This window comes from Alternaria arborescens (assembly GCF_004154835.1).
Source record: "Alternaria arborescens strain FERA 675 chromosome Unknown contig_1, whole genome shotgun sequence".
In the NCBI taxonomy this organism is placed as follows: Eukaryota; Fungi; Ascomycota; class Dothideomycetes; order Pleosporales; family Pleosporaceae; genus Alternaria; species Alternaria arborescens.
In genome coordinates, this window is record NW_021167856.1 from 187,783 (window position 1) to 201,915 (window position 14,133).

General features: G+C 53.0%; 5 protein-coding genes across 5 annotated transcripts; 4 read left to right on the forward strand and 1 right to left on the reverse strand.

Annotated features, from left to right (window-relative positions):
* Positions 1-170: 170 nt before the first annotated feature.
* Positions 171-3,655, forward strand: AA0111_g65 (Importin subunit beta-3; the record flags this gene model as incomplete). The annotated part of the gene is made up of 5 exons (XM_028652728.1): positions 171-353; positions 407-626; positions 675-850; positions 898-3,392; positions 3,448-3,655. 5 exons carry the CDS (start codon positions 171-173, stop codon positions 3,653-3,655), a joined length of 3,282 nt encoding a protein of 1,093 aa, XP_028512421.1.
* A 616-nt stretch (positions 3,656-4,271) lies between these two features.
* Positions 4,272-5,795, reverse strand: AA0111_g66 (Vacuolar protein sorting-associated protein 4; the record flags this gene model as incomplete). Its single annotated transcript, XM_028652839.1, has 5 exons — positions 4,272-4,944; positions 4,997-5,329; positions 5,385-5,556; positions 5,606-5,632; positions 5,687-5,795. 5 exons carry the CDS (start codon positions 5,793-5,795, stop codon positions 4,272-4,274), a joined length of 1,314 nt encoding a protein of 437 aa, XP_028512418.1.
* A 413-nt stretch (positions 5,796-6,208) lies between these two features.
* Positions 6,209-6,784, forward strand: AA0111_g67 (hypothetical protein; the record flags this gene model as incomplete). Its single annotated transcript, XM_028652950.1, has 4 exons — positions 6,209-6,388; positions 6,442-6,566; positions 6,616-6,676; positions 6,728-6,784. 4 exons carry the CDS (start codon positions 6,209-6,211, stop codon positions 6,782-6,784), a joined length of 423 nt encoding a protein of 140 aa, XP_028512419.1.
* A 2,078-nt stretch (positions 6,785-8,862) lies between these two features.
* AA0111_g68 (hypothetical protein) lies at positions 8,863-10,803 on the forward strand (the record flags this gene model as incomplete). Its single annotated transcript, XM_028653061.1, has 3 exons — positions 8,863-9,364; positions 9,414-10,696; positions 10,756-10,803. The coding sequence occupies 3 exons, from the start codon at positions 8,863-8,865 to the stop codon at positions 10,801-10,803; spliced, it is 1,833 nt and encodes a 610-aa protein (XP_028512412.1).
* Positions 10,804-12,133: 1,330 nt separating this feature from the next.
* AA0111_g69 (hypothetical protein) lies at positions 12,134-13,460 on the forward strand (the record flags this gene model as incomplete). The annotated part of the gene is made up of 4 exons (XM_028653172.1): positions 12,134-12,346; positions 12,395-12,509; positions 12,591-12,732; positions 12,866-13,460. 4 exons carry the CDS (start codon positions 12,134-12,136, stop codon positions 13,458-13,460), a joined length of 1,065 nt encoding a protein of 354 aa, XP_028512413.1.
* Positions 13,461-14,133: the final 673 nt, after the last annotated feature.

The window sequence follows — 14,133 nt, forward strand, 5'->3', positions numbered from 1 at the left end:
ACACGCTGCTTCTGCACATTTCGACGGCAGTAGGGGCGCGACTCTAGAAACACCACGTCACACGCGCTCCGCAGGCACTACCGACCAAGCGACCTCACTCCGTTGCGAACAACAACACACCGAACCGGGGCCGCACCCCACGATACACACGACAAACACACGCATACGACATGTCTGTCCTCCCTGCTGAGGTGCACACCGCGCTGGCCACCCTGCTGCAGGGTCTCCAGTCGCCCGATAATGTTCAGCGTACAGCCGCCGAGCAGCAGTTGAACGACGAATGGGTTGCCCAGAGGCCCGAAGTGCTCTTGATGGGCCTCTCGGAGCAGATTGAGCTGGCCCAAGACACCTCAGTACGCCGTTGATCCGGTGCAAATCGTGCATCTTAGCTTACAAGCCATGTTAGACACGGACATTCGCCGCCGTCATCTTCAGGCGACAGTCGTCGAAACCGCGAAAGGCGCCCTCTGGTCAGACGGCCGACCTCTTCCTGACCCTCAATGCCCCCGAGCGCGAAGCCATACGCGCAAAGCTCCTCCAGTGCCTCGCCAATGAGACCGACAACTCAGTACGCACAAAGGTTGGAGATGCCGTAGCCGAGCTCGCTCGCCAGCACACAGATGAAGGTACGAGGAAACGGCACATCTCACACAAACATGTCTAAAACCACCTAGGCGTTGCATGGCCGGAGCTACTGGGCGCATTGTTCCAGGCCAGCCAGTCCGCAGACCCCGCGCAACGCGAGAACGCCTTCAGGATATTCTCGACAACCCCGCAGATCATCGAGAAGCAGCACGAAGATGTGGTCATGACTGCCTTCAAGGGCGGCTTTGCCGACAGCGAGACATCGGTACGCTTCCCACATGCACATGGTCATGCTCAGCTTACACCTTACAGGTCCGCATCGCATCCGTTGAAGCCTTCGCGTCCTTCTTCCGCTCCATCACCAAGAAGGCCCAGTCCAAGTACTACTCTCTCATCGGAGAGATTCTCAACATTCTGCCACCCATCAAGGACTCTGGCGATGCAGAGCTCCTCTCCAAGGCCCTCGTCTCGCTCATCGATCTTGCTGAAGTCGCGCCCAAGATGTTCAAGCCTCTGTTCAACAGCCTCGTCCAGTTCAGCATCTCCGTTATTCAGGACAAGGATTTGGGAGAGACGGCCCGGCAGAACGCCTTGGAACTCATGGCCACGTTCGCCGATAACGCTCCTCTCATGTGCAAGAAGGATGCCAACTTCACCAACGACATGGTCACCCAATGTCTGTCTCTGATGACCGACGTTGGTGCCGATGACGATGACGCTGAAGAATGGAATGTTTCTGAAGACTTGGACGAAGAATCCGATTCAAATCATGTCGCGGGAGAGCAGTGCATGGATAGGTTGGCAAACAAGCTGGGCGGACAAGCCATTCTTCCCCCGACTTTCAACTGGCTACCTCGCATGATGACCTCTTCAGCGTGGCGCGACAGACACGCAGCTCTCATGGCTATATCAGCCATCTCTGAGGGATGCCGTGAATTGATGGTTGGCGAGCTAGACAAGGTGCTGGATCTCGTCCTGCCAGCGCTCCGAGACCCCCATCCTCGTGTGCGATGGGCTGCCTGCAACGCCGTCGGCCAGATGTCGACCGACTTTGCTGGTACCATGCAGGAGAAGTACCATCAGGTCGTCCTGCCAAACATCATCCCAGTCCTGGAATCTTCAGAGCCTCGTGTGCAAGCGCACGCTGCTGCCGCTCTCGTCAACTTCTGCGAAGAGGCTGAGAAGGACATCCTTGAGCCATATCTTGACCAGCTGCTTAACCATTTGCTCATGCTTTTGCAGAGCCCTAAGCGCTTTGTGCAGGAACAAGCATTGTCTACTATTGCCACTGTTGCGGATTCTGCAGAGGCTGCCTTTTCCAAGTACTACGATACCCTTATGCCTCTTCTATTCAACGTTCTACAAGAGGAACAGTCGAAGGAATACAGACTTCTTCGTGCCAAGGCTATGGAGTGCGCAACTCTCATTGCTCTGGCTGTTGGAAAGGACCGTATGGGCCAGGACGCGCTCAACCTTGTACAACTGCTTGGCCGGATTCAAAACAGCGTCTCCGAGGCTGATGACCCGCAAGCCTCATACCTGCTTCACTGCTGGGGCCGCATGTGTCGTGTGCTAGGACGGGAGTTTGTTCCTTTCCTCGCCGGTGTCATCCCGCCACTGACCGAGCTTGCTGGAGCCAAGGCTGACATTCAGCTGCTTGATGACGAGGAACAGGTTGCTCAGATTCAAGATGAAGAAGGCTGGGAATTGGTTCCGCTCAAGGGCAAGGTTATTGGAATCAAGACCAGCATCCTCGATGACAAGCACATGGCTATCGAGCTCATCGTAATCTACGCGCAAGTGCTAGAGGATGCTTTCGAGCCCTACGTGAACGATATCATGGAGAAGATTGCCCTTCCAGGTCTAGCTTTCTTCTTCCACGACCCCGTACGAGTCGCTTCCGCCAAATGTGTCCCGGCATTGTTGAATGCATACAAGAAGGCCCACGGTCCCGAATCGGCAGAGCTGGGTGCACTCTGGGGACGTACTGTCGAGCGCGTCCTTGAAGTTCTCAGCACTGAGCCTGCCATTGACACTCTTGCCGAGATGTACCAGTGCTTCTACGAGTGCCTCGAGTGCATCGGCCGCAACTGCTTGTCGGATGCACACATGACCACCTTCATCGAGTCCGCTAGGACTGTGCTTCAAGACTACAACATCCGCGTCAAAGAACGTCTAGAGGAGCAAGCCGAAAACGAAGATGGTGAGGAAGCCTCGGAAGATATTCTCTTCGCGATCGAAGATGACCAAAACCTTTTGTCAGACATGAACAAGGCATTCCACAGCATTTTCAAGACCATGGGTACATCGTTCTTGCCTCACTGGGCAGGTTTGATCGAGTTCTACAGCATGGCTGTTGTCAACCCCGACCCTACTCAACGCCAATGGGCGATTTGCATCTACGACGATGTGCTGGAGTTCTGCGGCCCAGAGTCGTGGCAATACAAAGACCAAATCATCCAACCCCTGATTGACGGTATGCAAGACGATGTTCCTGCTAATCGCCAGGCGGCAGTATATGGTGTTGGTGTCGCCGCTCACAAGGGTGGAGAGAACTGGTCAGAATTTGTTGCTGCTTCCCTAGAGACACTTTTCCAAGTCACACAGAGGCCCAATGCCCGCGCGGACGACGATATTTTTGCGACAGAGAATGCATCGGCTGCGATCGCCAAGATCCTACACTACAACGCAAGCAAGGTTGCCAATTGGGATAGCGTGGCTGCAGCCTGGATCGACACCCTTCCAATTACTAACGACGAGGAGGCTACGCCATACGCGTATGCCTTCTTGTCCCAGCTGATTGAACAGTACGTCTACGTGTCAGACAGGATACGCAAGGGAACTTCGCTAACTTTTAAACAGGCAAAACCAGGCCGTATTCTCCCAGCCTGCAAAGGTGTTCAACTACGTTGTGCAAGCTCTCGAGGCCGAGACTCTGCAAGGGCAGACTGCGAACCGCGTCGTCGCATCCGTCAAGGCGCTCATTCAGGCGACTAGCACCGATCTCGGTCAAGCTGCAGCGACTCTGACACCGGAGCAGCAGCGTACCGCGCAAGTCTACTTTAGCTAGAGGCTGAGTAGGCCATTCTCGGACGATCAACTTTACGGACTTGTGGAGAAAAATTCACATGGGACACGATGCATGAGCGGCGTTCGATTTGGAATTGTGACATGAGCACACTAGCATGAAGACACGATGCAAGGAAATGCCGTGAGGATCTCTGAGCCTCGTCATGATTCCTAAGGCTGGCGAAGTGTAGAATGGCATTGTTTTTGCGGCGGGATGCTTGTTTTGGTTAGGTTAGGTCAGGTTGTTTCACACAGATTCCCCCCAAATGTTTCCCCTTCATCCCCTCATCCACTCCGATTATGCTATCGATTAGACTCGGCTGGTCTGGCTTAGTGTAAATAAGTAAATTACCATTACTTAACAGCCTGTATCATGTACCATGGTGATCCATTGCAGTATGCTGATTTTTCCCAACGACTATCAAAACGAGGCTGGATTAGGATAAATGTAGTTGGCAAAATAGTCAAGGAAGAACAGCTCAAGTTGATCGTGTATTTGAAGCATCAACGCCGGCCGGTCCATCTACGGCCTGGAATCGCTATGCCAGAAGGGGATATAAACACCAAAAGCGCCTCGAAAGTATATAGCACCGTCTTTTTAGACAACAACAGCCCAGCTACGCGCCCTCACTACCAAACTCCTTTGTCCACTCGGCGCTGCGCTTCAAATCCTCGCCACTAACAGTCGGTCTTGAAGCCTTGATTGCCTTGACAAAATCCTTGACCTTGAGAGGCGGCTCAAGCAATTGATCGCCATCCAGGTCTGTCCATGACTTCTCCTCCGCTTGTGGGTCGCCAGGTGAGCACGGTGTCCACTTTGTTTGACCGTCTACCTGGACAGGCTTGTAGTGTGTCGCCGTCTGGATCAGTCGTACAGGCTGCATGAGCGCGTCTTGTACTGCAATGGAAATATCAGATCCAGAATACCCTTCGCTGAGCTCCGCCAGCTTCTTGTAATCGGCTTGATTCAGCTCGCAAGGCGTATTACCGACTGCGAGCTCAAACATCCTCATCCTAGCAGGGGTGTCTGGCAGTGAAATATGGACTCGGCGCTGGAATCGTCGTCGAATGGCAGAGTCGAGTTGCCAGGGGATGTTGGTTGCGCCGAGAATGAGCACGCCCTTGGAATCCTTGCCTACACCGTCCATCTGCACTAGCAGTTCCGTCTTGATACGTCGCGATGCTTCCGACTCTCCTTCACCTCGAGGTCCGCAGAGGGCGTCAATTTCATCGATAAAGATGATCGAAGGCTTGTTCTCGCGAGCCATGCCAAAGAGTTGTTTTACGAGTCTGGTATAGTGTCAGTTGCCGTTTCGCATCAACACATGTTGTTTTGACCCACCGTTCTGATTCACCCATCCACTTGCTGACGAGATCGGAACTGGAGACACTAAAGAATGTGCTATTCGCCTCGGTAGCGACCGCCTTTGCCAGGTAACTCTTACCCGTACCAGGTGGCCCATAGAGTAATATGCCCTTCCATGGTTGTCGCTTCCCAGTAAACAGATGCGGAAACTTGATGGGTAATATGACAGCTTCCTTGAGTGCTTCTTTCGCCATCTCCAGACCTGCTACATCTTCCCATCGAATATTGGGCTTCTCGGAAAGAATGGCGCCTGCGAGCGCACCGCGGAGCTTTTTGGAGTCGGCGTCTTGTTCGCCCTCATCCTCGTCACTATTAGAAGTTAGTGTGGGAATTGGTGCTTTTTGTGTGCGGAGGGAATGCATACCCTCCGCCTTTTCCACTTCCGCCTGCTGATTTGCCATTGGATCCCATAGCTGCTGGCTTCTTGCGATTCGAGGCGTCATTTTGATTCAGATGCTGCTTGAGCTTCTCTGCGCGCTCCATGTACTCGGCCACCTTGCCGCGGATCATGTCCTTGGACTTCTGGTTCTTCTCCCCTGCTGAGTATTAGCATCACTGTCGGTTCCGTAAGGACGGTCACAGTACATTTGAGAGCGAGCATGAAAAGCTCAACTGCGTAAGGAGTCAGCGCACAAGTTCATATGGGCTATACATGAGGCTACTGACGAGCGCTGTAGTACAGCTGATATGCCTTCTCATATTCTCCTGCCGTGTCCGTCTCAATTGCCTTTTTGACCGTCTCGATGGCCCGGCCGAGAAAGTCGGCGTTACTCATAGCTAAGATGGAAGATTCGTGGAGGCTTCAGCGAGCGTGAATCCTGGAGCGCGCGCCGCTTGAGTTGTGAAGGATGATTGTACGAGCGGCGAAGGGCGATCTGAGTGGGGCAATCGCGTGTTGTTTGCCTATGGTTTCGCGAGGTCGGGGCGACTGTGTGAGGCAAGGAAGGAGAAGGCAGCTGAGGGCGACGGTTCTTGAGCGGAAAGTGACTCGGAATCGGCTTGTCGAAACCAGGCTTGCAGTCGTACACAAGAGCGCTGGAGGTGACCGTCGTTCTAGGTACGGCCAAGGCACCTACCTAGCCCCGCGTTACTTCTAACTGCATTGAGAAAGTTCAGCATCCCACTCGCGACTTCCGTACAAGACTGAGGCCAACTTTCTGTAACGCGTTACTCAGCATCACCAAAGCCATGGCAGACGTGCAAAAGAAGCTCCAGGCACTATCTGACAGCTACCAGGGCCTCCAGGCCGGTAAGGCATTCGCTCTGCTTACGAATTCGTTGGTTAATCTCGGAACAGAGCTCGGAACTGCAGTAGAAGCACGCCAGAAGCTCGAATCACAACAGCAGGAGAACAGTACGGTCAAGAAGGTGGGACTCTACGCACACGAGGTCGGAACCCGTACTTATCGCTGCTACGACAGGAATTTGACATACTCGACGACGATGCGAACATCTACAAGCAGATCGGACCAGTACTGTTGAAGCAGGACAAGACAGAGGCCGTCATGTCGGTTAATGGCCGCCTCGAATTCATCGACAAGCAGATGTAGGTGGACTGATTGAGACGGAAGAGTTTCTTTTCTGACTGGAAGCAGCAAGGATATCGAGAAGCAGATCCAGGGAATACAGGACAAGAGCGAGAAGATCAAGGGCGAGGTATGCTTTCTGGATGCGTCTTGTTGCGTGTAATGTTAACAAATGAGTCAGATTATCCAGATACAGTCGGCGGCACAGCAATCGCAACAAGCGGCGGCGTCGTCATGAGACCGGAGTACGGCAGATGTAAAATAAGAAGATACCCATTGCAACCAAGAAAAGTTTTGCATCCACCACGAAAATCTCACAATATTATTCACAGCAGGAATCGTCCTGGATCTCTCACAAGGATTCTCCTGTCCGGTTACGCATAGCAGTAAGAACTAATGGTCGGCCAATGGGACTTGGGATTACTTCCGGAGTATAACTCATAACGATTCAGATTAGTGGATCTCTAGAGAAGGCAGACTTGTGCCACGCGACTTCTAGCCTGGCGCTCTTACAGTTATGTCTCCCAACGACAGCGACAGCGATCACGACTATAACAGCAGCTATGACGATGAGATTAACCTAGAAGAGCAGGAATCAGAAGAGCAGGAATGGAATACGCCATCTTCGCCTGGCGACGTGCTATTGAACAACAAGCAGCCTCTTGACGTGGATGTTCCGGCTGAGAGCGTTATCACGATGGCTGAGACAATCTTACCTGCCTTAGCATTAGTATCTCCAGGAATGTCTACCTTTTCCCTGTCATTACGAGAACACCTGTTTATCAGCCTCCGTTCGAGATACCGCCTAGGACCCATAACTCCACAATGTGATCATCCGTGAACCCGGAGGTTGACCACACCTGGCAGCAGGCAATGGATACTGAAGAGATCCTCGACATCATGGGACACGATAAGCCCGACTGACCAAACATGGACGACCGTGCGCTGTGCAAGTACAATATGAGCTTTAGCGGTACTTTGCACTTTGACTCAACACACTCAACTACGGATGAGGGCTCCTCCACCAATCAAGCGCTTCGGACGAGTCGCTTCTGGATACTGGTTGACCATGATTGACGGTTACCACGAGGAGCATTTGGTGGGTGTTGTGAGGAAAATAGTTCAAATGTCATCGAAGGCTAAATCTTAATTGGGCAACATTGCTCGTCTTGGTGCGATTTTCTATCATGACAAGTAGTATGTAGTAATTGTCTCTATCAGACATGCTTGGAGTAGTGCTCTCCAGGGCGTGTAGCTTCTACCGTTAGTGCATGTACCTGCCGAGCATCGGATGGCTGATCAGGCAATAAGTGGACCCCAGTCAGGCATCGACGACACTCCTGTAATGATGGAACACGACTTGAAGACGCACGACCTCTGTGGCCGTGGTTCCGAACGACTAACTTTAGCTACAGTCGGTGCATGAACGCGTCTCGGGAAGAATTTCTTTTGTTTCTCGGGGCGTTTGACGGCGCGGCTCGCCAATAAGCAGTAGGACACGGCAGAGAAGCTGTTACAGAAAGGGTGCGCTACGTATGCTTCTGTTGCTGACAGCCTAGCATGGAGCGGCTGCTAACGAGTGTGTGTCTGAGCGTTTGCACTGGCTCGAAACAGCAAAGGTGCCATGTCGTTCGGTGGGTGTGTGGAGTGGAGTGGTGCTGGTGTGCGGAGATATGTTCCACAGACGCTCGTGGGATTCACAGGCAGCCATGACAAGCTGCATCGCTAAGACAGTCGGAGATGACGACCAAAGGCATGCAAGCAGACAGCTTGTAGGCATGTCTGCCCCATCTGTCTGTAACAGGTGAGCACCAGCGCTAGAACAATCGAGCCATTGCCTCAGCCTTGACGCAGGGTTCCGTGATTGGCTGCGCGCTAGCAACAAACCAACGCCTTTTCGAGCGATGAGACCTTGACACCGTCCTCCCCCTTCACGTCTTGCAGTGAGCTCTTCCGCTCTTCCACCTCTCTCTCGCTGACGTTTCCCTTCTCTGTACCTTGATATATTACGCCGTTTCTTCTTGTTGCGCTGCTTGCCCGTGCATCCCGGCCAAGCGCATCCCCTGCACCCATCAGCCCTCCCGCGAAACTGGAACTCCCCTGATATTTCGCAACTCGACGTCCTTTGAGGCACAGCTGGGACTGCAGGACTCGTGTGCACACATTACTACCGCCACCCGTGTACTCGGCTACCCACACTGTACGTCTGCCAGCATCCGGCATGCCATGACTTGTATCCGCCCGAACCATACTGACCAGAGGCCAGAATTTCAACCTCCCCACTGCAACTCACGGTTTCCCACGCCCACCGCCGCCATGTCTGCCAGCCATATAGCTGCGAACAGGAACAGCACCCCCGAGGGTTCCAGCTCGCTCCGCCCACCCCAGGCCCGAAGCTCCCTCGGTGCCAACCACCATCTCCGTGCCTCCGCTGATCTAGGCGGCTTCCCCTCCCCTCTCGCCAACCGTGGTATTCGTCCCGCTTCCGAAATCTACTTTGGTCGCAACAACACACAGTCGGGTAACCCGGACGAAATGGAACGCGCTGCTCAGCAGTGGCTCGCCGACATCGACCAGTATGAAACCACACTCGAAGAGATGGCGACCGCGACCCTCGACCAGGACTTCAAGGACGAGCTGAGCGCTATAGAGCAGTGGTTCCGCGTCCTCAGCGAGGCCGAGAGAACTGCAGCGCTCTATGCTCTGCTGCAGCAGACGACGCAGGTGCAGATTCGCTTCTTTATCCAAGTCTTGCAGCAGATGTCCAAGAATGTGCCCATGTCTGGAGTTCTGTCCCCTGCCAATTTTGGAGAGAAGGGTAAGTCAGATAACTTCTCCAACGTCCTCCCCATGCTGACATGCGCCAGATCCCATGACACAGAAGCTGAGCGATGCCATGAGCAAGCTCAGCACGGGTGAAAACCGTCATTCCATGGGTCTCGGTCGTCCTCCGCCATCCCCGGGTGCTGGAAAACGCAACTCGGGCTTGGAGACATCCCAGATCAACCGCATGTTCCCGGACGCCGCGGCTGCTATCGCCAAGCAGAAGGCTGAATTCACCGATGTGGTCGGCGTTGCGCCGGCGTCCAACCGTAATAGCACCGTCGGAGACCGCAGCTCCCTGGCAGCTCCCACCATCTCTGCTCCCGAAGATAACAAGAGGGAGAACAATGCTCCGCCAGCATCACCCTGGAACGAGAGCGCGAATCGCCCCAAGTCTTCTGGCCAGCAGCAACACCAGCAGCCGCCAATGGGCCAGTTCTCTCAACCACCTCCATCTGCCGGTCTCCGCTCGCCTCGCCTCCCTCTCCAGAACGATAGCAACAATGTGCAGACCACTACACTGAACGCGCTCGAGGCCAACTCTTCCAACATGCCACTTCTTTCGCCCTCTTACGCCCCAGGTGGTAGCTGGGCCTCTCAATTGAGCACTCCCATGGTCGCCAACTTCCAACAGTCTAACAACCAGGCTGATATGGTAGCCAACGCCACTGCTATGAAACTGGCTGCCCTGTCCACTGTTAACAATCGCATCCAGCTGGATGATGTGCGCAAGTTCCGCCGTGCCCGATCTTCGGACAACGGGCCCATGTCCCCTGGCATGCCTCAGATGGGCAATGGAAATATTCTCATGACCAATGAGCTGGGTCAGGTACTGACCCCACAACAGGCGGCTGCTCTTCAGGCCCAACAATTGGCCGCTATGCAAGGTCGCCGATCTCGCCCTAGCTCCCCTGGCTTCGCGATGCAGGGCCAGGGTATGGGTGCCATGGGTAATTTTACCTCGCCTCAGGCCAACGGATTCTTGGCTGCCGACTACGGTGGTGGTATGATGAACAACGGCATGGGCGCGTTGAACCTCGCTCAGTTCGGCCTTGCTGGCGGCAGCAATGATGGCCATGGCTTCCTTGGTGACAACATTGATCGCGGTCGATCTCCCCGAGGCCGTCGCGGCAGCTCGAAGCCTCCGGAGGACCCTACCGACCCTGGACTGCTTTCGGACATTCCCAACTGGCTTCGGAGTCTCCGCTTGCACAAGTATACAGATAACCTGAAGGATCTCAAGTGGCAGGAGCTTATCGAGCTCGATGACGAAGGCTTGGAGAAGCGTGGCGTCAACGCTCTCGGTGCGCGTAGAAAGATGCTAAAGGTATGCGATACCACATGATCCGAGATTGCAGAGTCCAGACAGCTAACATGATATTGCAGGTCTTTGAACAAGTCAAAGAGGCCCAGGAACATGGCAAGCTGCGATAGGCTCGCAGCTTGTCCCCACTGCTTTCTCACCTTCAATTATAGATACACGATGGAAAAGCGACAATCCCCAGCTGGTACGGATTATGCCCGTCAGGTCTGGAACGCATATGATTACATGTTTGGCATTGAGACCCGATTTGGATGTTGCTACGTTGGCCTGTCGTATCATGAAGGCTGCATGTGGACTTATTAGTGCAATTATTTCTAGTTTATGGTAGGGTAGAAAGGCTTGCGAATGTACGGAGATAATGACGGCACTTTACGTGTTGCATAGCTGAACCTACGTGCCGTGCCATATGTGATCATACTTGTTAACCACTACCAGCACGTATTCACGACTTTTGGTTATGCTAAGGCCCCAAGGACCGGCCCCCAAATGCACGCCTGACCCTTGCCGCCTCGGCAGGCGCGGTCTCCAGCTTAGAAAGGTGTCACAGTGTACAGCCAGTTCGGTAAGCCTTGAGAATGGTGCTTATCTCTTTGTCCTTTCGTATCAAGTTTGGTACGGGAAAGACTTTTGATTTTCTCATCGCACTGCCGTGCAGGGTGGTTGTTTATGACATTGCTCCAAACTACAATCAAGACCCTGTAGCAGCCTTCGCGTCATCTTCGCCCGAGGATGGAATCATCGTCCGATTCGAAACGCATCGACCGGGTAGTGCTGGCATGCGTACAGTGTCGCAGTAGACACGTAAAATGCGACTCTACACAACCAGTTTGCAGTAGGTGCAGGCGCGACGGGAAAGAATGTGTCTATCAGAAATCCAGAAGAGGAGGCTTGAATAAGGCTGCACTTGCGGAACGACGCTTGCGACTGCAACAGGAGGCTAGGAATCCACAGCATTCAGCGACCCAACGCGATGATAGTTTCAGCGAAGAGCACAAAACATCGGCAATATCGTCATCTGATCAATCGAGTCTAGGGACGCCCACTAGCAGCTCAGCAGATGATTCCATACCAGTCGTGCCCTCTCAGAACCAACACAATCATGTGGCGTTTAAAGTCGACAAAAATCGACTGTTAGAGTTATACTTCGAATACTTCTGGCCTCCCTTCCCAATCGTCCTGCCTTTGCATTACCTACAGTCGAGGCGTCTACAAGATAACCATGGGATAACCACCCTTCTATCTGTCTTAGAATGGATCGGCTCAATCTACGCGCCCTGGACACCATCAGAGCCCTACTATATGACAGCTCTGGAGGCCATTACATCACCGAACCTTACGCATACGCCGTTCAATGTGCAGGCGCTGATGCTTTTCGCTCTTGCCGAGTTCCATTGCGATAATAGAGCCGAAGCTCGTAAGAAACTCAGCACATGTACCGCCATGGCACTGGAACTTCATATGAACGAAAGAGACTTTGCTCAAGCGTACGGTGAGAACGATTCAGTGCTGGAAGAGTGTTGGAGACGGACGTATTATATCCTTTGCATCGTGGATCAGCATCTCGCCGTCGTCACAAATACGCCCTTCTATTCGTTGCTTCTTATACCAAACACGGTTGATTTACCGTGTGATGATGAGTATTTTGAATCAGGAGTACGTTGGAATGGCATGACATCATGGTCGATAGGCTAATATGAGCAGAACATACCGCCTGTAGTGACATGGGCTGAGTACCAAGTTCGTGAGTTTGCAGAGATTGAGGTGGTCTATTCGTCAACAGTGTATCTTTATGACATTGCCATGGTCATCGCTTTTGGTAAGCACGCTTGATAGGCAACAGTCACCTACCTCATCTAATGACTGAGAATGGCCGTGGCTTAGGAGCTGACGATATCAGTCATGAACACTTTTCTCGACACTGCTGTAGTAAACGAGGCCCTGGTTGAGAACTGCGACACGAAACTCGCGATCTGGTCATCGTTGCTTCCGGCTTGCAAGAAGGATCCACTTCGACTAAACGGCCAAGTAGATGAGGTGATGTATGCTATACAGCCAACAAATGTAACCTAAGGATGGTAGCTGATAGTACTTATTCTAGGTTTATGGCACACATGTGTGCTGCAATGTTGTTGACCCCTTCATGTGTTACTATCGATATACTGACCAAGACAGAACTATCTCTGCGCTGCATCGGCCTTTCTCGTCACTGGGATACTGTCCGGAGGAGATGACTACGCAAGCTTTCCAAGCACCGTCTCCCTTCACACTTGCGCCAAAAGCTGGACGAAACGCACATACCGCACGTGTACTCAAAGCGACAGAGATCCACACCAATCTCCTTGCAATCCCATGCGCCCTCGAAAAGCATAACATCTTCACCATGTGCATCACCTCACAACTTGCTGCCGTACAAGTGTCAGCGTGCACTTACATATTGGATGGACATGCGCTGTCGATCGGACGGGATCGTGTCCGTCTGAGTATCGGCTTCGTCAACACAATGGCGACTCTCTGGCCTCTCGGAAAGAAGATGGCAAAGGAGGTTCGGGCTATTGCACGGTCGTGTATTTCCGGTACCTGCACCCAGGATACCGCGGCCATGGATGCGGAATATGCGGGAGGTGAGATCGACTTGGCGCGTGATGAATTGGTGTGGCCAGTTAATCCTTCGGCGCAGATCGATATCTACTCTGGTATCGAGCTTCCTATCGATTGGGATGCGACGTCTTTTAGCTATTCGTCGTTGACGTCGTCTGAGCTGGTGTAAAGAGACCTATTTGGTTACGAACACAAATCTCCGCTTGAACAGCTTCGATAGATGATGAGCTGGTATTAAAGAAGCTGTTTCCAGATCAGCGTTGATCTGCACAACAATGCGCAATATGATGCAATCACGTCTCCAGCTCCTGCTACATTGTTTGTTTGGTTGAACGTACGACTAAGGACTAATCGCATTGCCTAAGCGATACTTGACAGCGGGCTAATGCGATGAAGACGTCAAAGCAGGAAGACAACCGTCTACACCACCTCACGCAAGAGGCACGCGAGCACCCCCATCTTTCGTCTGACATCTCCCCCAACCTTGGAAAATTGGCAAACATCGAACCAGGGAAACGTGTGGTTCGTTATCAGTTGCCCAGCGGCCATATCTGTGTTACAGGTAGGGTAGCCGTCAACGTCATACCACAAACAGCTAGCTCTGTGCTCCATTGGCTCCAGCCCCCCGCCATAGATCTGCCCGCCGGCATTGTCGTCCAGTAGTGGGCCCTTGCAGACTCGTCCGATGTCGAAGCCGACAAATTTAAAGCATGAGCATTTCCCTTTCGTGGCAAAACGTTGGAGTGCGACAGGATGACATATCAGCCCTTTGGCTAGACGCGATAATACACGGGACGCTGCCACTCGTTCATCATACTTTCCTCAAACAACGCTTTGCAACT